Here is a 23,267-nt window from a genome sequence, read left to right as displayed (position 1 = left end):
ACCTCGTCGTCGTCTTCATCGCTCAGCCAAACCTCGCCTTCATCCATGTATAACTCGCTCCGTAACGGTATGTACATAAACGTACAATTATCCATAGCAATATGTTCTACATCCTGCTTTTGTCGACATCGTTACCCATCATGTTCCTCGTTCTTTCCATCTTCCCCTTCGCCGAGCACAGAATAGCTGGCTAGAAGGAAGTACTTCAGGCTCACCTCTCTGCATTTCGTATCATTAAAGTTTTTCGCTCTCTCTCTCTTCTTAAGCGAGATGAGAACTCCGTTTCCTACTGCTGGCCTACCTGTAAACGGGGTAACACTAATACGAAGGTGCTGGTCTGCTCGGTTGAGTGAAAGCCTCTGTAGGGCAATGTATTGAGTCTGCCGCTTGAGCGTTGCACTCGTAGGTCTCGTTTGAAGGTCGATGGTGCGTTCGCTGTATAAATCGAGCCGCGAATCAGTTCGCTGCGAAACGGAATGACACGGCGTTCCTCGGATCTCACGTGTACAATTCTCACAATTGTTCCTTGCGTGCACGCTAGTAAAACAGTGTCGCCGTTAGAAGCGCAACCGCGTACGTCAAATATGCGAGATCTTGACTACTGGTAATATAAGTATAGCGCTATAACTACAATGTTATTCAAGTATAATATTTACTAAATACAGTTACTATAGAGCAATAACTGCAATGTCGAGTATGGAGTTTCTGTAGTGAGTGCTGGACCCCGTTTGGTTGACCACGCCCCTGGAGGGTCTCTTTATTAATTTCATCGTAATATCGCTAAATGTGTTCAATAAAGTTGCAGCGGAAGTTGTGAGGCCCCAAGTGCTTTGTCAGGACATGTTTCAATTCCTGTAACATGACGTCACCGATGCAAAGGGGCATTTCCAGTTGATAGGCCACGGCACGAAGTGGTTTGACGGTGTTGCGTTAAAAAGTGATATGCCACATCAATAGTACTACTTTCTTTATTTCATTTTCCTCGTCTATTATTATTATTACTATTATTATTATTATTTCCATCACCATCATTCTTGTTATTGTTGTTGTTGCTGCTGCTGCTTCCGTTGTCGCCGTTGCTTGGTCGTGGATCTTTCGTAGGCTTTATATTATTTGACACGGTCGGAACAGGTTTCTTGCAGTCGTCGGTATATATACGATAGCTATACTTACAGGTTTGATTGTATACGTTCATGCATTCTTCTGGTGGGCCAGCCTCGATGACATCACCGCGAATATACATCTCACAAAGAGAAAGGCCTGAAATAAATAGTTTAAGATTCTTCTAAGAACGTTCCGTTTCGCTCCAGCATTCATTATAGTTTTAGCACATCAATTCCATACAATAAAACGTCCACGTATCAGAGAAAACACGGGGAAGGCGGGAGATGGAAATTCAAGACGATGAGCAAAACGAGAACAAGGTGAAAGCAGGAGCCAACGTTTCGACAATTGGACTTTTCTTCTTCAAGGCGACATATACTTTCCTCGCCATAGTATATATAGGTGGAGTTCTTCTAAAGGGGAGAAGGTGTAAAGCGGGGTGGGGGCGGCAACGAGCGAAAGTGTGTCAGCGTGTCGAATTGAGAATAAAGGAGCGCTGTGCACAAGGCCAGTGACCCGGCCAAATGTCAAGCAAGTGTCAACGCCCGCGTGTAAGCCGGCGTGTCAACGGCGTCTGACACGCCAGCAGGGAGAAAAAAAGGGAAAAAAAGAGAGAAAAAAACATGAAAAAAAAACTAAGCAACCAAACTAAGTGTTGTTTTCTATAGCTTGAAATTTAGTGTAGCGAATAGATTCTAGAGCTCCCTTTGAAACGTTTATGTCAGTTGGTTGCAATCTCTTGAACTTCTGGATAAGGTATGATTCTCTGTATTTTCTTTCTCATTCAGAACGAAAATTTGTCTCTAAGATGTAGAGTTTAAGTTCAGCAAAGTTATCACCTGGTTGGTTGAAATGCTCCGCGACGGCGTTGCGAAGCTTTTTAGCTGTGTCCACGCGATGTCCGTTTAATCTCACGTTCATTGATTGTCCTGTTTCACCGATATATTGTTTCTTACAGAAGGAACATTGAAGCAGATAAATCACATCTGAACTTGTACAAGCGAAGCTAGATTTGACTTTGTGTGTATAACTATTTGCGGTGCTTTTTATTTGCGGTGACATTAAAATTAAAAACACCGGAAATAGTTATACACACGAAGACAAATCTAGCTTCACTTGCACAAGTTCGGATGTGATTTATATGCTTCAATGTTCCTTCTGTAAGAAACAATATATCGGTTAAACAGGACAATCAGTGAATGTCAGATTAAATGGACATCGCGCGGACACAGCTAAAAAGCTTCCCAAAGCCGTTGCCGAGCATTTCAACCAACTAGGTCAGAACGTTGGTGGACTTAAACTCTACATCTTACAGATAAATTTTCGTTCTGAACGAGAAAGAACATACAGAGAATCATATCTTATCCATAAGTTCACGACATTGCAGCCAACAGGCATAAACGTTTAAAAGGGAACTTTAGAATCTATTCGCTATGCTAAATTTCGAGCTATAGACAACAACACTTAGTTTGGTTTCTTAGCTTTCTTTCATGCTTTTTTTTCTTTTCCTTCCTTTTTTCCCCTGCCGGCGTGTGAGTCGCCGTTGACACGTGCTTGATATTTGGCCGGGTCACTGCCCTTGTGCACAGCCCTCCTTTATTCTCATTGCGACACGCTGACACACCTTCCCTCGTTGCCGCACCGACCCGCCTTACACCCTCTCCCCCTTAGAACAACCCCACCTATATATACTGTGGCGAGGAAAGCATATGTCGCCTTGAAGAAGACAAGCCCACTTGTCGAAACGTTGGGTCCTGCTTTCAACTTGTTCTCGTTTTGCTCATCACATACCAGAGAGCCCTCTGCGACACTGCTGATGTGTCTGTAAAATGTGCTGGCAGTCTGTGAGCCTCACCTAGTATCCTTTTGATTTACATGAAAACAAGAAAGAGTAATAGGCCTATTCCAATGAAATATTCGGAAATTCCACAATACCATGTGTTTTTTTTTTCTTAACGAGCACAAAGAAAGCAATTCTTGAATTCTTAACCTTTTCAGGACGCAATCGAACCTGTGTCATAGATATTCAGACAATGTCGTTTGACTATAAATTCAGACAAGCACCACGAGCCAGCTTCACGACGGCACCCCAAGATTTCGCAGCATGTCCATAGGGAAGCGGGAGAGAGAAGCTCTGCTGCACACACGCCTGAAACATAACTCGTCTCTGCGAAGGCAATACGGTGCGTAATATGGTTTTCAATACGACTTTAACGGTTATCGCATTCGCGTCGACATTCGTCGTATGATGGGGTCTGCAGAATTTTTTCCTTTGCTAAATTTTATTCTAGAGGCTGCGTGCATTAATGCGGTTTCCTCTCACTGCTATTTGTATTACGTTCGTGATGTGTTTCTGAAGGTTAACTCTGGTATATTTTTTTATATTCTTATGCATCACAAGTTCGACATGGGAACATTGCGTGATGGTGAGTTTCAATAATATTTGCAGATTGTCTTGGAACAGCATAAACTGACGCAAACGGAATGTGGGCCCAGATATCACTAAACAGTACTTCATATGTACGAGTACAAATGACAGTGTTACATGTATGCGAAATCCAGGGAAAAGACGGGGAATGCGGGAAATAGAAATTCAAGACGATGAGAGACAATTCGAAGCAATTCGAGATGATTTACCTTGTTCACGTTTTGCTCATCGTCATGTATGCGAAAAGTGGCACAAAGAGTACAGCAAATAAGTGCTCAACATAATTCAATATTTGATGGCCTACAATATAGTATGTATAAATTAAGAAAACAAGTTCGTAATAAATAGGCTATAAATGCACATGATAAAGTCCATTGTTTTTCTGCAGTTACGGGCCTGAAATGGCACGCTAATTTTTCAGGATCCTAATTGTGTGGCAGGTTCCGTTATCTACAATAAAAACTCATGTTAGTAAAGTTGTGAACGTTTGCGCTATCTTGCATTGCAGCTTTTTTGTTACAGCACACGGACAAACATTATGTTCCAAGCGTAGGAGAAACCTTGCGTGTAAGCACTAGGCCTTAATTCTTACACTTTGCACTCATCTGTCTTTGCTCTGTCTCTCTCACTCGCTAGGACACGGACAGCGAGAAAGCGTCCACTTCCTTCCGGTAAGCGTGGGTTACTCTGACGCATTTCAAGTGTTTCATGCTGCATGCCATAAGTCAAGGTCTGGAAATCAGGCCATTTGCACCAACCTTTCGTACAGTCGATTCCTGTTTTATTGTAAAAACAAGGTCAACACTGGAGTTCGACAGGACAGGCTGCTCGGATAGTTCGCATGGCGTCATTTGTAATTGAGTGCAAACCACACACGGACGTAGAGAGTCTGTGTGCAAGTCGCGATGTCACGTCCTCTCTATTTACGTACGTGTATGGTTTGCTCTGATGTAGACATGACCATCGGTAGAGCAGCGTGAAAGTAATTTCTAAATTATTTGTGTGATGCGTAATGTAGGCCCTCATTTCATAATATTCTACTTGATCTTTATGTCTAAACAATCCTTTCAGCGCAAATCTTGATGCTTCATAATCGTGAAAGAACTGACGCGGGCTTATCTGAGTGGTGATCAGGTAGAAATGTTACCTGTTTATAAAATATACATTCGTCACTGAACGAATATTTTTCAGCCCAGTAACGCAGCAACTCAAAGAAAGTGAAACAAGTGAAAACTTTCACTCGCCGCAGTGTCCGTCTGGCAGTTCGGTCGTAGGTTCGATATATGGCATCGTGGCCGCATTCTGACAGGGGCAGAACGCACGAACCCTGAAGCACTGTGTTTTGTGCGTACGCGCAGTGACGTCAGGTGGTCAAAATTAGCGCTGAGCCCATCTCCATCAGTATTGTATTTTCTCTGTTGTTGCGATGCTAAGGTCGAGGTCAAGGCAGCGATCCCGCCCGCGGCGGCGATTTTGATGGCGTTTTGCCTGCTTACATTTAGGCGCACTTATATTTTTAACTCACAGTGGTTAAATATATTCGAGGGTCCTCGTATACGACGTACCTCATAAAACATACTGCAGAATTTAGTTTTAAACTTTTGGTGAAGAGGGTTCCGCTATACCGTGTCCTTCAACGAATACTCTCAAAATTTTTAAATGTTGCCTGTGGCTAACAGCACAATTCTTGTTCATGTGCTGGTTCAGTGGAAGAGACCGACATGCACAAAAAATTGAAATGCATAATCGACTAAATAAAGATAAGATGATGCTAGTTTTGAAATAATAATTTCCGAACTTTGCAGGTAATTGCATTGGCGTTGCAGTTACTTTCTTAACAAAACGTCGTTTCATGCATGTAAACATGAAAGTAACTGTAACTGGAGTTGCGCTATCTGCTGCAGGCAGCCTTTCAAAATTTTTGCAAGTGTGCGCTGAAACACCTTGTATAATTCCCTTATTTTAGACTACTCAATTTATTCCGGTTAGACCTCACAAATTCTTTCAATAATAGTTAAAGTTTCACTCGTTTAGAAACTTCTATAAACAGTTTATTTCGGTGTCCGTTCGAAAAGGGAAACAGCGGAGCTGCTTTTCGGTAATTACGACCAAATAAAACCAACAGGCATAAAGGCTTGTTCAACATTCAACTGCTATGGCCGTGAGGTGCCCTGTAGTAAACCTAAATAACCAAGGTAGTGGCCGGATGAATAGCCGTCGCTATAGTGCAAGAGGCAGTGCAACTCGCGTATACTACGGAGGCTGTGGGTTCGGCTCCCACCGGTGCCAAGTTACCTTTTTTAGGTTCGGTTTGAAATTTCTTCGTTATTTTCTACACTTTACTTTCAACCACGCGTAATTCCCCCAATGATTTCCTTTCGTTCATTGCCTATTGGCTTTGCATTGTATTTACTTGTCAGAATTAAGGCTAACGCTTCGGGTCCTATTTTGTGTCCACTGCAGGACGAAGGCATCTCCCTGCGATCTCCAATTACCGCTGTCCTGCGCCAAACGATTCCAACTAGTGCCCGCGAATTTCCTACTTTCATCGCCCTATCTTGTCTTCTACCGTCCTCTACTGCGCTTCCCTTCGCTTGGCATCCATTCTGTAACCGTAATGGTCCACCCGTTATCTAACTTACGGATTACATCACCTGCACAGCTACATATTTGTTTTAATGTCAATTAGAATAACGGCGATACCAGCTTTCTCTATGATGCAAACCACTCTCTTTCGGTCTCGTAACGTTATGCCTAGCATACTTCATTCCATCACTTTTTGCGCGGCACTTACATTGTTCTGAAGCTTCTCGGTCCTTCTCCAAGTTTCTGACCCAAATTTCAGCACTGGTAACGTGCACTGATTGTACACCTGCCTTTTCAATGATAATGGTAAGCTTCACGTCAGGCGCTGACAATGTCTGTCGTATGCACTGGAAACCATTTATATTCTTTTGTAAATTTCCTTCTCCTAATCACGGTTCCCGGTGAGTAATTGACCTAGGTAAACGTGCTCCTTCACAGACTCTACAGGCTCACTGGCGATCCCGAACTCTTGTTCCCTTGCCCGGCCATTTACCATTTCCTTTGTCTTCGGCATATTAATCTTCAACCCCATTCTTACACTCTCGCTGTTAAGGTCGTCAATCATTTGTTGTAACTCATCTCCATTGTTGCTGAACAGCATAGTGTCATTGGTAAACTGAAAGTTGCTGATAAATTCCCCGTTGAACTTTACTCCTAAGCATTCCCAGTTGAACAGCTTTAATGCTTCTTCCTAGTACGCAGTGAATAGCATTAGAGAGATTGTGATTCCTTGTCTGGCTCCTTTCTTTATAGGTATCTTCCTACTTTTCTTGTGGGGAGTTAGGGTACCTGGCGAATCTCTATAGATATTTTCTGATAAGTTTACGTAAACTGCCTGCACTCCTTGATTACGTAGCGCTCTGTAACTGCTGGTATATCTACTGAATCAAATGCCTTTTCGTAATACATGAAAGCCATTTCTCAATTACCTGATTAAAAACATCAAGGTGACCTATTGTAGAATATTTCTTCCTGAAGCCAGCCTGTTCCCTAGTTTAACTAAAGTGTAGTGTGGCGCTTATTATTTGGAAATTTATCTTGCTGAATAGTACTGGCAGTAAGCTAATTGGCCTATTGTTTTTCAATCCTCTACCGCCTCTCTTTTTGTGGATTAGTATATTATTTGCATTCTCACAGTTCCCTGGGACCTTTGAAGTTGTAGGGCATTGCGTATAAAGGGCAGCAAGCTTTTCTTGCATGATATCTCCTCCATCTGAGATTAAATCTACTGTTATTACATGTTCTCCTGCCATTTTCCCCAGGGCCTGACTTCCAAGGCCTTTCCAACTGCATCACTGCTCAAAGAATGAGGCTTAGTACCCAGTTATTTACTGCTTCTAGAGCAGGTATCGTGGCTGTACAAGTAAGTATAAAATTATTCCGCTGCATTTTCTATAAATTCTAGATTGTTGATGAATTTATCCTGCCTATCTTTCAGTGCATACGTCTTGGTTTCTCCTATGCCAGGCTTTCGCATCACTGATTTCATGCTGCGTCAATTTTTAACGGATCCTTCAGTCTTTCTCATGTTATAATTTCGAATATCCCTTATTTTTTCCTTGTTGATCAGTTTTGACAGTTGCGCGAATTCTATCTGATGTCTTGCGTTAGACACTTTAATTCTTTGTCGTTTCTTTATTACATAGCAGAGTTTCTTTGCATAGGAGAACTTGCCTACTGGTTTCCTTGGTGCCTTGTCATCCACTTCAGTAGCTTTTTCTGAAGTGAACCTAGCTACAGTTTCATTCATTACCTCAATGTCATCGTCATCTCTCTGTTCTAAGGCTGCATATTTGTTTGAATTGCCTGAATTGGTCTGCTTTACTGCGTTTAGGTTGGCCTTACTGCGACTAGGTTGGCCTGTTTCTTCCAGGTCATTTTTGCTCTTGCTCTCTTCAAATTGAGGTGAATCGTAGCCTTTCACTAACTTATGATCACTGCACTTTACTCTACCCAACACTACAACATCTTTCACTATACTGTGATCGGCAGAAAGTATGTTATCTATGTCATTTCTTGTTTCGCTATTAGGGCTATCCAGGTTCACACTTTGTTGCTATGCTTCCTGGAGAAGGTGTTCAATATTTGCATTATTCAAACGAAGTTTGGCTGTGCGGTGCGACAACGCGGTCCTCCTTGTCCCTGGAGCTCCAGCGCGTTGGCACCAAATCGAGAGTTGCCAAGAGAGTCAATAAAAAAAAACTCATGTGAATAGGAAAAATGACCGCTTAATTTTACGCCATCTTATTACGTAACACAGGGATTGGACAGAAATGCCTATTTGGCGGTGCCGGTTGCGTTATAAGGTGCATTGAAGGAGTCATTTTAGGCCGATTATTTTGGTGCATATTGCCATTTGGAAACGTAGGAACAAAGAACTAGATTTTATTACGATTTCCTTCAACTTTCCAATAAAACATGCCACTAGGAAGGTAATTATAGTAGTTTGTGTGGGTGCGAGATTGCTCTGCTTTTTCTTGCAAATGACGTTTGTCTGGGCCGATAATTTATCAATTGTAATTTAGTACTAGTAACATTTGTAGATTTCTCGAAAATGTTGTCGAAATAAAAAAAGAAAGCAGAATAAATGCGTCTGTTGCCGCCCAAATATTTTGCTGCCTGAAGAATGATGAGCATATATAAATTGACATAAGCGATTGAAGCAATGTAGCAGAGGCATTAGAAATAAAAAAAAAAACAAAATGGCCGAAATCCTCTTAGGATGACCATCAGAGCTAATGCGTTAGCGCTTAATCAGTGTAGCCATAGAAGATGTTTCCACTATTGAAACTATGTTATGAGTTCTGTACTGCAGTGGGAGTCCTCTTCATCGCTTCCCTAAGAACGTTGGGCATCATCTCGCATCGCAAGCGCGAAGCCTTGAGTGGCATGCAGAATGCATTACGCATCGGTGCGTGTGAACGCTGGAAAACGCGTCATGGGCAACCGCGATCGTTACCTCGCCCTTTCTTTCTTGACACACTGCTCCATCTACTGGTGCTACCGAGAAGTCCATGCGCGCCCCCCAAGACGAGAAGCGTCGTGTTCCGGTGCCTGTGAACGCTGAGAATTGTTCGCAAGAGAAAGTGTTGCAAGTTGGCGAGACCTCCGTTGAAAAGCGGTGCATACCGAGTGCATTTATAGCGCAGCTCGACAAAGGATTGGCGCGAAACGTGTTCATTGAAAAACGGCAGCTACCCAATGTATTTGCGGCACAGTTTCCTAATGCGCCGGCTTTCTTTGTTGGAGGAACTTTTTGTGACGTGCGTTCAATTTTTATGAGAATCGGTAAAACTGAAGGGATCATTTTAAGGTGACTACGGCAGCACAATTAAAAGACGGGAAAAAAAAGACACACAGGGAAACACTCAACGCTATGTGTGTTCCTATGTATCTTCTTTTGGCCCGTATTTTAATCGCGCTACCGTACTCCTCTTGATGATGCATTAACAACAAGCCCACATTGCAAACCTTGGGATCATTTCAGTCATTATAGTAGAGCGGCACATTCCGAGTGGCACACACCTACTGGCCCAGTGACCCAACATGAATAAAATATTTTCATTAAAAAACCAGTACACACCAAGTGGAACATACTCTGCTCCTGGCTGGCGTCAAAGATTATATTGGAGCAGCATTGACCCAAGTGAGCGTGAAAGAGCTTTGTTAAAGAGAGGCCCATACGTACACATTGGCACGTAGGGATTGATCCAACTTATATCCGATGGTTGGTTTGAAACTCTCTTACCTCAGCACAACCTCCCCACGTTATTGTACTCACTGTGACATTTAATGCTCTAGGAAGATGATTGCAATGCGCTTCACATATGTATATTTATCTGCCCATAGGTGTACAATTGATCACACGCTCTAGTTATTCATTCTGGTACAGCCACTACACGTCTAAGGCGACTGCTCAGTTAATTTTACTTTTCGTTCATAGTTCACTCAATCGTGAAAATGTGGCTCGTAAGCAGTTTAATGCGCTTGATATCTTTTAACCTTCTTAGCATGTGTATTTGTTCTGCAGTTATCTACTGATCCGCGCTCTGAGAACAGTAGTATATTGTACATAGCTAACCAGAAGTCTAGAGATCCCAAACACTACTGAAATGAAGTTAACGCACATTTCATTTGTTTTTGTGAGGAACGTGTTTCCTGCTTAGTGACCAAGCTGCTATTGAGACCACACGACCCATATTGCCACATATTCACAGCAACCGCGCCGCTCAGCATAAACAGGCAGCACCGGATTATGCACATGCCAGGCATGACAACGAAGGACTGGCGACAATGGAACGATCTCTATAACATGAAGATGGCTGTATGATGATGATTCAATGACAATGGTAGAACGATAACTAAGACAAGACAAAAATGCAACGGCGCAATGAAATTGGAATCACTGCGGCAAAATGATGACCACGCAGCGACCACGACGGCATGACGGCCACTGCATGACGACCACGCAGTTACGCTAATAGCATGACGACGCTGGAATGACTTCAGTGAACTGAAGAAAATAGCATGATGGCCATGTCATGATTAGGCTCGAATGAGGCTGATGGTATGGCCACGACAGCGCGACGACAGCGCTACGACAACGCGCTGGCAGTGCTCGAATGCTGCCTATGGAAAACGAGCACGGCAAGACAATGAAATGAAAACTAATAGTTATTTCTAGGGTTTTTCCACGGCCAAACCATAATCTGAAAATGAGGCATGCCGTACGTAGTGGGGTACTCCCTGGAGCACCTGTAGTTTTTTAACGTCTACCTAAATCTTAGTACACGGGTGTTTTCTGATTTCACCCTCTTCAAAATGCGGCCGCCATGACTTGGTTTCAATCACCCGACCGCGATGATATGTGTGAGCTAGAAGGACAGCGCTGGCTTGATGACCATGGAATAACTATGTTAAAATAATGAAAGTAGTATGGCGATGCAGAAATCACAAAGAGTATACGACGGCGATTACATGGCAACAGTGGGATGTCGAGCGTAGAATAGCGACGACGGAACGACAATCTTGAATTGGAGACAAAGGCATGGGGAGAATGGGATAACAGCGTCTCAATTTTTACGACAACATGACAAGGACTAAAAGACCCGGATAGCTCGATGGCGTTTCTGTAGCGATGACGCACTGACGACAATCACATGACAATGACAGTATGACGACGACGGCTTCAAGAAGACTGCATGATGTTGATGATAGAACACTGATGGCGATACACCTATTATTGCGGAGTAATGACGACTAGAACTCAAAGAAGGAATCGTCACAATGGTTTGAAAGCAAACGAGTGACGACGACGTTCAAATGACGGCGTGTTCGTTTTGGAGTATACATCGACATCACTTAGGTGCATGACATGACGCCGAGCGCTACCTCGACTCGCACTACTTTCTTTGTTTGCTTGCAATGTGCCCCGCACTGGCCGATCGTTCAAGATTGTAGGAGGCGGCCAGCAGGTACGACGACGGCATAAAAATTACGGTATGTTGAAGCTAAACTGACGAAGATGGTGGCGTGACTACGACCGCATGAATGCACTGAAATTACAAAGCAGAAATGATGACCACGCTTTGCCGGCGATGATTGCCAATGCGTCGTGACAAATACAGGACGCCATTGGTCATACGACATTAGAATCTCTACGAGAGAATAGCGGAGATGGAACGAAAACGACTACCTTACTTCATCAAAAGTGAGAGCTGCGCTTTTTGGTGCGGTCCCGTAATGTGTAAAACCGCGGCAAAAGCAGCAGATAAATAAAATAAAGCGCCAAACACAGGCACTGACTCCCTACTAATGCTTCATTTCAAAAAATAAAAATAATAATAAAAGCTTGGCAACAATACAGAAAAATATAGATATGAGCTATCGCACATCTACTTTTCAACATGAGCAATGCAGGTATAAGCACATGAACTCGAGGCGAAGCACGCTAGTCAAAATAGAAACCTACACTTTCCGATATACCTCACTTCCTTTTGTGGTAAGATGATCGTTGCTTTGCTGACACAACTTACTGCATTCAATTGACAAAAACACTTTCATGATATAACTACTGAGCTGGCACATACGTCGAAGCATTATTGTGCTTTTATAAAAGGTAATAGAAGAACACGCGATACTATGAACAGCCAACTGCGGCTCTGTTCTGTTTCTGGCACTTAACGCACGCTCCGCAAGCCACACACAAGTGCCCAACTACCAGTTTGCCCTATGTAGCTTTTTATGCAGGAACGGTGAATTAGGCACATCACTGCCGTAATTCAATTAAGCTACTATATCCCTCTCTGCTATATGTTTTTCACAAACATCAGGTTGTAAATCTTACATGGACGGCATCGTACATATTGTTAAGTTTGTGCAGAACGTTAAATAAACACTGTACGCCCATATCTACTCAGTACATTATTTAACCTTGCCATAGCATCTGCACATACGGCAGCGCAATTAGACTCTCCCTTACCGCAGAATATTGCAAACTGCTTTTCCTTTCAACTAACTTTTAGCTGATTTAAACACTTTTCCACGTGCTCTAGTGGTCATCCAAGCAACGAATTCGGCTTCTTAGAGTCTGAGTACTTGGGAATTAAAAATACCTTGCATCTTATCATCACAGGATCTAAGCACTTATCGATAAAGCGTAAAACATGACAAGCAATGAAAGAGGAGTAGTCAATTAATAGCATGATCGCTTAATCATGCATCTGCAGTTGAGGGTATATTTAGTAAAGCATATTTGTACGACGAATAACTAAATACCCCCCTTCGACAGCTTTCGTTTCCGGGCGTCTGCTAAAGCACCGACAAGAACAACTACACTCGCTCGTTCACTGTACCACCGTCGAATGATTGGCAGTGGAAGTGTCATGCATTCCGCTCACATTTCTGAGAGAGACAGGAGTTCTGGACACATGGTTACATACTTGTCGCAGAAAGAGACGCTCTGGCGTAGTGTTTGCTGCCCAGGTCTAGCATGCTAACCCCGCCTGTAGCAAAATCTCCTCCACCAACCACCCCCACTATATTGTCTTTATTCCAATACTAATCACGGGCCAGAAAAAAGCAGAAAACTTTCTAACATGTTGTTTATAAGGCCTAAATGGAAGCCGACCAGTACCCGTAAGTTCATCATTATTGTATGGAATCGCGCCGCAGACGGTTGCAGGTGTGGATCGATTCTGGGCATATGCTCAATACCCGTTCTCTCGACAGCGAGTACTCTCTAAAGGGCAGTCGACGGTGTCGTCAAACGCCAACGGACGACGAAACGCGCGCTTCCTTCACATGCAGGGCAGGGAGAGCTGTGATAGCAGTCATAAAATGTCTACCGACACTCCCAATCATGACAGAAAACTCCACTACGCAACATCTACGCGGGCAAGTTTCGCTGCCTATTACACTTTCACATCGTGTCAACGTTCATCGCGCTTTCTTGAGACCTCAGATGATAAAACACGATGATGCCTCACACCAGGTCAAGAGTTTGTTTTGAAGGTAAGGCAGCTGCGCATTGTCACATACGCGAATTGCACAAAGGCGCGCACAATTCAATTTTGGAGACCAGTAATAAATCATAGGATGGTGACATCAGGACCTGGAGGAATAACTGCGCTGTCTCTCATAGTCGAAGTGGCAATCACAGCAATTAAGGCTAATCAGCGAACATCACCGCAATGTTGAGCGCCCACGTTTCTATAAGTTTACCGACCTGGCATGAGCATACGTCAGAATACTACATAGCAACGTACAGAATGTACGCACATTTTAGATGGTTTAACATTCTAGATGGTTTCGGATCAAATCTGTTCAAGTCGTTGATTCTGAGACACTGAGCGCTTTGTATGTTCGGAGCAGCCACTGCGCATATAGTAGGGCGACAAGGAGGGAGGGGTTATTCAATTGGCGACAGACACTGTTCCATAATCATGCAATTTGGCCTCGCAGTACGAAGCGAAATGTGGTTAGAGAGCAACAGTGCGTTAAAATACCTGAAGAATTTTGGATGTTGGCATCAATATATTTTTATGTCCATGGCAGGACAAAAGCAGTTCCCAGCCATCCCTTATTACCCCTGACATGAGCTACGTGATTCCAAGTTGTGCCTACAAATTTACTTATTTCATAACCCACCTAATTGTCTGCCGTCCTCAACAGCGCTTCCTTTGCCCTACCACCGACTCCGTATTTTTTATGAAGCACCGATTATCTGCCCTAAAATTACGTGGTCTGACCAACTCCAGTTTGGTATTAAGTTCAACTTCTACTAACTCCGTTTGCTCTCTTATCCAGGCGGCTCTCTTCATGTCTCCTATCTGTAGGCCCAATATTTTTTGTTCCATCGCTTGTTTGAGCTGTCCTTAACGTGTTTTCAAGGTTCATCTTTAACATCCAAGTTTATGGCCCCTATGATAGTGCAGGAAGTGTGAAATGATTGTACGCTTTTCTTCTGTACACATTTATTTGTACACGACAGCGATGAGTTCCGACTGCACTACAAGCTGCACTCGCTGCCACGCATTTTTATTCCTCTGTACAGTTTGCTCTGATGGTCACCGTTCCGTATGAGTAACTGACCCACGCAAGCTTACTGCTACACGCAACTTCGAGGCTGAGTGATGACCATGAGTTTCTGTTCGCTTGACAGGTTATTCGACATTAGTATTGTCTTGTGCATAATATTCTTCAACCTACTCTTACACTTTCTCGGTTAAGGTCCTCAATGAATTGTTGAAATGTGTCGCCAGCGTTGCTGAACAGGACAATTGCATCGGTAAGCTGAACGCTGTTCAGATAGTCGCCGTTGATTGTCGTTTCTCCTTCCCATTCTAACAGCTTGATTATTTCTTCTAAGCATGCAGTGAATATTTTGGGAGATATTGCGTATCCTTGCGTGACCGCTTTCTCGATAAGTATTTTCTGGATTTTCTGCGGATAGTTAAAACATGTGAAGCCTGAACTATCAGTGAGGCGAAGTCGAAGCCTGAGCAGTTGCGGATACGTGCCCAGTGGCTGAACCTATATACGAAGACTACATAAAAATCATAAACATTTTAGTTATCAGCCGAACGTTGCAAGCACCACCGCCTTGATGTGGAGTTCATTCATTCCTTCAGTATAATCCATAAAATATGCACTTAGACCGCTAAGTGCACGCAAGGGTCGTAGCTTCCTCTAAACTCGCTGAATTAAGTGAGCGAACTAGGCGACGCCGGGACAGCGCACAAGGCGGCATAATTAGAGCGACGTAGATGCCGATCTTGATGGTACGACGCTTTTTAGTGACCGCGTTCAGCATCGTGCACGCATTACGCTGTACATTTCGGAATACCAGACCATGATTACTTGCTTTTTGATGCGGTTATATTGACCTGACTACTCCGCATCAGACGGGGAGCACCGTGGGACCATCTGGCGCTGGAACAAAATTCTTGCGCTTAATTCACAAAGGTTTACAAAGGGTTTCTTAACGAAAAAGGAGAAACTAAAAATTCCGTCGCAGGAAGTGACTGAAAGACGTGAGTGACGTAATTTCGACCAGGATTGATGCTACACGGGAGCTTAGAATAAGCAACTCCAGCCAATCATAAGATGACCATGCCTGTCGTCTGCTGTTGCTTCTTAAACATGAAATTCTCTTAGCTCCCGTTGTTGGCGACCTTCAAGTGACCTTGAGTCTACAGCCAGAGCTCTTATGATTTCTTGTTTCAGCTGGTTTTCTTGTCACTGGCCAGCGTCCATATCAACAAGTGCACAGTATGGCGTAATGCGGTATGGTGCGGCTTAGTGTGGTGGGGTGTGCCGTTGCAGAACATGCACTGCACTCATTTTAAGATTGAGGCAAGCATGATCTCCAACAAATTTGCTTTGCGGGCTGTCATTTCGTGCTTGCATCTACTCTCTATTACGGGAAGGCCAGAAATATTTTTGCGTCTCGTGGTCGCATAGACAGTTGACTGTTTCTTGCTTTTAAGAATGTCTTAGGGTCTGTATGAGCGTTATGCAGCGAAAGTTTTTACCAAAACCTGGGTTCCTTCAGTTATACGCATCACCGTCCATATATATACAGCGCGATTCAGCGAACACTTAGAAATTTTTAAAGGTTGCCTGCGGTAGATAACACAATTCTAGTTCTTGAGGTGGTCTATCTGAAGCGGTGAACATTACTTCAACAAAAATGTGAAATGCATAATAGAATAATTAACAAATCACTAATTAAGTTTTTAACTGCATACCATATGTCCCATATCGCAATATACAATTCCTAGCCGTGTAGGCCTCGCAAGGCGCCTCCACTTCGAACGAATTTTCAGGATGACACCAGTTTCGAGGTAATAATTCGCCATCTTTGCAGAGAAATTGATTGGCGTTCCAGTTACTTTTGTGCTTGAATCATAAAATGATGTTCTATTAAGAAAATAACTGGAATGCCAATGACCATCGCCGCAAAGTTCGGGAATTATTATCTCGAAACAGGTGTTATCCTGACAATTCGTTTCAAGCGGAGCGGCCTACTGACCTGTGCGGCTAAAATTTGCAAATTACAATATGGTACCTAAAGTAATTATTTAAAAACCTAATAAGTGAATTTTCTTCAATTAGTATACTATGCATTTCAATGTTTTCTGCAAGTAATGTGCGCCTCTTCGAGTAGACCAACTCATGAACTAGAATTGTGCTACCTGCCACAAGCAACCTTTAAACAATTTTGAATGTGTTCGCTTAAAGACCCCGTATATAACTGTGTGTGCTTACGTGCCTGCATGCATGTGCGTATGTATTCGTGCGTGTGCGTATGGGTGCTCGCGCGATAATTATTCGATCTGTTTGCAAGTTGTAGTTTATTTCACAGCATCAATCTTATCCGAGCAGTCGACATGATTTCTGTATAAATGGTGGTACGCGATTTCATTCTCCCTTTCTTTGATATGCCATCGTATGGACGTCCCACATCATATCCCGGACAACATGGCCGCCCGTCCTACGCATACGTTCGGCCACATCGCAGGCCACAGGATGAGAAAAACCTTGGACACAGACACGACGTCGCTTCGATTTAGTGCCGAAATAAAAGTACGAGCAGCATAATAAGAGGATGATGGCAACAGCGCGAAAGACGGCAATGAATTGTGCAACAGCCACATGTTTTGATATTACAAATGCTAAGGTGTTTCTTTGTTGTTTTATCTCCCATGGAGAAATATGGCCTGAAAAGGACTGGGGAAAATAATTATCCCGAGTCCTACAAGCGAGCGCCAACTAAAAGTACAAAAAAATGGAAACGAAAAACAATAGAAGAGCCAAGGCACACTAATCACACATTAACCTTTTGTCAGGGACGGATGCTCCACGTCGATTTACTAAAGCACAAAAGAGCGTCATGAAGAGTATGCAAAGTCAGGCTATTGCTCGCAGCATAAAGAAACAAAGCCTATTACACATTAGGTAGTTCTCAGCCTAGCTGTAACGCATAACAGCCGAACTAGTTACCCTACAAAAACGGAGATATAAAAAACGATTAAAGTACATGTATCTGCTCTATCATGGAAAATTAAGCATCGAGAAGGGCACGTATACCGAACCTCTCGCTCATCGATCAACTCGGTCTTCCCGCGCTAAGCAGCTTAAAGATTACTACTGCAAAACAGAAGCGTTTAGAAACTCGTATTTTCCCCGAACCATTGGGGAATGGAATGTACTTCCTGCTGCGGTGGTTGCCCGTGACACCATTGAATCATTCTTAAAACTGTTTAAAGAAATTGTGTAAATGAGCGGGGTACGCACGTGCTCTCTTATGCATCTGCCACTGCTACATATTTTTATACACACTACTACGTTATGTTTGTCTGATAGGATGTAGGTTCTGAAATCGTTTGCCACGCTTTGTATACACATATTCTTCTAATTTTGTTTTCTTCTGGAATGATTTTACATTGTTAGCGCTAAATGCTACGTTTCCGAAAATGACACACTGCTCACATTTTCAAATTCAGTGCTATTTCATTTTGCTCACGCTTCGCACCTTGTACTCAATGTATTGTTCGTCGTGCATATAACTACTCCTCCTTAAGGCCTCTAATCAGAGCCTGGCAGTAATCTTGGAATAAATAAATAATGAAATAAATAAATATATACATTAGTGCCTTCCCCAGCAGAATAGACCCTGTACATTTATGCACTAAAAATGCTCAACCTACTTCGAGATATCAAATCAGAGCGTGCCACAAAGGTGTACGCAAGCACCATCTAGTGGTGGCTTCTGGACAATCAACCGCAACAGCGCATTCCAACCCTTACCTGTGACAGCTCGAGCGGCGCGCGCAGCATAATTGCCTTCGTAATATTGCTACCCCCATATCGTAGAAATTCCTTCTTTCTTCGGCAGCTGCGCCGGTGCTTTGTGTTTTGTGAATTGCCGTACGCTTACTGCTGGCGCAAAGGTTCATGTTTCCACCCCTGCTAACCATTACATGCACGCATTTTACCGACTACAACACTCTTCTTTGCACCAGCGGCCATCGAAAGCTTGCTGATCTTACGCACAGTCCTATTTTTATGAATACGCTTGTTCCTAATATTTTTCTGACGCCAAAGATAGCAAGTTCGCAATTCCTAAGTTCGCTTAGTGAATTCCGCCCAAGATGTGTACCTGAGTAAAGACTTCGCATCTTTGAGACTGTACCGCCAAAACACACCATCTGCTGCAAAACATAACTTGATGTCTAGATGTTTACAAATTGTACCTCTTTCGGAAGTGTTATTTCATTGGGGGGAGGGGGAGAAATAATAGTGCGTCATACTTACTGTCAGTTAGCTTTTGCTCCAGCGAGCTCACAAAAAAGATGCTGCATTTTGGATCTTCTTCTGAGTAGTACTTAAGAATAAGTTCCTTGTATTTTTTGTCACTTACTAAAGCAGGAAAAGAGACAGTGGTATTCCATCAAACGCAGCACTGAATGTACTTTGCAGTCTAGTAATAAGCCAAAATTGTTTCGACTATACCAGGCTGCATCTGAAGTGGTAGTAATATTAAATTACGAGACTCAACTCTTTTGAGAGCGAATATGCGAAAATGTATTGGTATTACTCAAGATCACTCATCTCTTCGATATTACAGCCATTCATACAAGCACTGCACAAATGGTTCATATAAGTTACAATGTGCTGACACAAACCGTTATTATCATCTAATTCAACAAAAATTTAGGACAAGAAAATATCCAAGTGGCAGAAGAACACTCAGGCGCGGGCCGCAATCGATTCATATTCGCATATTATTTATTATTTAATTATTCATTAGTTACCTGCATCGTCCCGTAGGGCGTTACAGCAGGGAGGGTACAGACTTAACTAGGTACATGAACATTTATTTCAATGCGTGGAAAAAGGCATCATTTGATGTGATATATAAAACACTCGATGGCAAACTGTTCTAATATCGAACATTTCTAACAAAAAAAAAAGAATAACGCAACACATCACCCCTACAAGAAAATTTTCTGACCTACAAATAGTGGTCAGGCATCTTTGCCACAGTACGGATAAAGTTATCTGGAAGGCGCAGTAAATAAAGGGAACAAGTAATTTTTTAACCGAACATACACGCAAGAACTACGCAACCATGACGACAGCAAAGTGAAAAGAAGTGAATCATGGTATTGTCAACGTACATTCCGTTAGAATAGTTCGCCTTGTAAGTCCCACGCTAAACGGTAAAACAAAACAGGGATGGGAGGATATGGAGGAGGCAGTGAAGCTGACAAAGCACATATTGTAGATTATATTGCACTTGATACTTGTGCTACCCTTTATACGCAGAGCATCAGGGGCGCTATAACGAAAAACTATTCCAAACTTTTCTATTCCAACTCTGCGATCAGCCCACCGTGATTGGTCAAAAGCTTTTTTAGACCACCCCCACTTCACCTGTCTGTCACGCGACGTCACGAAAACCGCGATAGCTCCTCATCTCATATGACGTGTACACACTGATTATGCACGATTTGACCGCGCAAAACAAAAATAGCTATTCCTGATTCGACGCCATTTTTGCTATTAGCCCTCGGCTATTGGCCAAAAGTTTTCGGGCTGCACCCACTTCACCTGCCTCTCACACGACGTCACAAAACCGCAAAAACCCTCCGCGTCAAAGTGAGGCGTACGCGTTAAAGATACATTAATATGCCGAACAAAACTGAATTTTTTTCTGAATAACCGCAGGCTGCCCCGTTCCGAAAGGAATAAAAGATGGCTGCCCCCGATCGCTCCGGCACTGGCTACTCGCCCCTGCCGGAGAGCACGGGTTTATTTGCGTGTAATAAAGCTTTTTGCGTGGCTGTGTAACGTTTTCGAGAACTTTCGGCACGTTTACGACCTCATTCTGCCTACTATTCTTTGCTGAGGATACGTTTTAGCGTCATTCTTAAGCTTCCGTTGCATACTGCCGCGATTGTGGATGAGCCAACGCAAGCTAAGTAAGAGAAAGCGGACCAATCGCAGACGCCGGCACCATCCTCTTCATCCGGTTATCGATATTCAGTGCAGTGGCTCGGCCTCATCGAATCCCTCTCTACTTGAGCATACTCCTCGCCTCTTGTCAGCCAATTATATAAGACAAGCCGCTCAGTGCAGGCAATTTAATTCGTTTTTCAAGCAAACAAAACTGACCTCCTATGAACAAGGGGAGCATTTGATTGGTCTTTTCAGACAACCCTGCGGGTGACCACCCGATGCTTGCGTCGGTGGTTACGTAAATTTGACGTCAGCAGATTGGAATAAAAAAGATATTGGAATAATTTTACGTTATACGGCCCCAGGACTTCAACTGCAACGGAAGCATGAAAACGATACCGAAATACAAATATTCAGATAGCTTATTTTAAACAAACATTAGTCCTGTTTTATTGTCGACAAGGTATGTACACCCTTGAGCAAAAGCGTGCGGGCCACATTTTTCTGGGAAATTTCATTTTATTAGTTCCTTAGATGCGGCACTGGAAATTGGTCACATGTCTTGGTGACCATGTTTAAGGCATTGTATTCAGTATACAATTTCAAGCTGCATAAGAACACTGCAGGCACGTATCCAAGGGGAGGGGCCGCCCCCCCCCCTATCCGCCCAAGGCACCACTCCTCACATATTCGTAAAGCGTCGACAAATCAATCTACTCGGCGGCCAACATTTTGCTGCCTTTTACAGCGAAACCAGTGCATGACTAACTTCCGTAGTTTTTTTCGGCGTTCGTTAACAGAAAAAATCATCATGTGGGTGGATTCTGGTGATAGAGGAAAAAGGGTCCAAGATCAATGGCACATACCCCTGTGGACTCGGGAACCTATAACGCGCCCTTCGGAATCTTCGGGATGGGCCCACATATGGGGAGCGCTTAACGCCTGCTTGACATCCACCGCGGATTGGCCCGGTATTGGAATATCTTCGGGATCGGCCAACGTATGACGAGTTAATGCCTGTTTCACCTCAACCGCGGGTCAATCAAATCAAATCAAATCAAAGCAACCTTATTTCGCAACATTACAAGGCGAAAAAGGTGGCTGAAGAAAAAGCTGCTACACTGCAGCTTTACTGGGCTCCAGCCACCCACAGCAATGGAGGCGAAACACATTTAGAATTACTAAACTTTCTTAAAAAGCACTGTGGCAGACATACAATGAATCAAAGATTGCATAACAATCAAACACGGCTCTCTAAAAACATGTAGGAAGCAAGAATGAAATGGAAAGACTAAGTACTCATAAGTACTTATAAGTACTCATAGTATACATACATAATAGAATGGCTAGACACAACAAAACAATTTTTTATTACGTTAATAAACTTCTTATGTCTTTCTTCGTTAACGTTGTGATGTCAATGTTTAGTGTGTCATAGTGATTTAATGTCGTTGGCAATGTATGCTGAATTCTCTGTCTTCCGTACTGTGTGCGCGAAAAACAAACGTGCCGTGGCGGTTGATACCGAGAATGACATGTTGTCGGGGTGTGCTCAAGTTGTGCAATATCGAGAAAAGCATATAATCTGGCCTGAACTGCTTTCTTATAGGAACACAGTAGAGTGTAAGTGTACAAATGTCTAACTTTGACGATTTTATGTTTTTCAAAAAAGAGGCGCGCTGTGTTCTACATAAGAAGCACTTGATACCGCGTGGACTGCCCTATTTTGCACTAAAACGAGTCTGTGTAGCTTCTCAGCTGTATTGTTACCCCAAACTAGCACATAATAACACAAATTGAGGTGGTGCAATGCCGGGTCGGCCCGGCATTGCACCGCTTTCGGGATCGACTCACGTATGCGGAGTTCTTAACGCCTGCTTCACCTCCGCCGCGGGTCGGCCCGATATTGCACTGTCTTCAGGCCGACCCGCAGCGGATGTGAAAGCCTTCGCTTTTCGTTTCAGAGCTTTGACTGTCGTCAGCTTTTGCTGCCATTCCATCTTCACGGAGTGGACTAGTCAATTTTTTCACTGCTTTTGGGTGGCGATAGTTATCGGCATCTCCTGGGGTGTGGAGGCCAGTTTTGTCATCGATTCGGTGCCCGCGCAATTAACTCAACATGAATTCAGTTGTCACCATATATTGCAGCAGGCAGGGCGTAATTGATTCTTTCAATTATATTATTTTTTTTTATTTATTATGGCCAACAATTTTCATGTCACCATCTATTCAACGATCATGCGCATCCGTTGCCTCGTTAGTTCAACCTTCTTTGTTTAGGCTGATCCAGCGCCAGGAAAGGGATTCGGTTCATATTCGGCTAGTCTGTATGCTCGTGGAAGGAGTTGTGGCCGGAGAAAACGCCCGTTGCGTTTAACTTTTCCTTTTGCTTCATTATTTGCTCTAGTGACAGCTCGCCACGGTGCAGGCATATCCTCGGTACCATATATCCGCGATATAGGTTAGATAAGGTGCAAAATAAAATATTGTGAAACAGCGTCGACCATCAAACCATCAAGCGGTACAGCCACTAGTTTGGACGTTTGCCAATAAATTTTGACCAGATTGAACATAATACAAGTGTTTCAACACTGTAATTGGTACAACGAGGAGAACAACGTATTTTTGTAATGTTTTCTTCCGTTTTACTCTAGCTAACTATTCAAGCAAATAATGCGCAAGG

General features: G+C 43.2%; 1 protein-coding gene across 1 annotated transcript in view; it reads right to left on the bottom strand.

The window, feature by feature from the left end:
• Window positions 1-950: 950 nt before the first annotated feature.
• LOC126519216 (uncharacterized) overlaps window positions 951-23,267 on the bottom strand; it is a 39,147-nt gene continuing 16,830 nt past the window's right edge. Inside the window, exons 4-5 of the mRNA XM_055065313.2 lie at window positions 18,938-19,042; window positions 951-1,260 (exon numbers count right to left, since the gene is read on the bottom strand). Of these exons, the coding sequence (XP_054921288.1) occupies window positions 974-1,260; window positions 18,938-19,042 (392 nt within the window). The 3' untranslated portion in view covers window positions 951-973. The remainder of the gene's footprint in view (window positions 1,261-18,937; window positions 19,043-23,267) is intronic.

Source organism: Dermacentor andersoni, chromosome 10 (genome assembly GCF_023375885.2).
Source record: "Dermacentor andersoni chromosome 10, qqDerAnde1_hic_scaffold, whole genome shotgun sequence".
NCBI lineage: Eukaryota > Metazoa > Arthropoda > Arachnida > Ixodida > Ixodidae > Dermacentor > Dermacentor andersoni.
The sequence above is the reverse complement of the archived record's forward strand: the minus strand, read 5'-3'. Positions and strand labels throughout refer to the sequence as shown.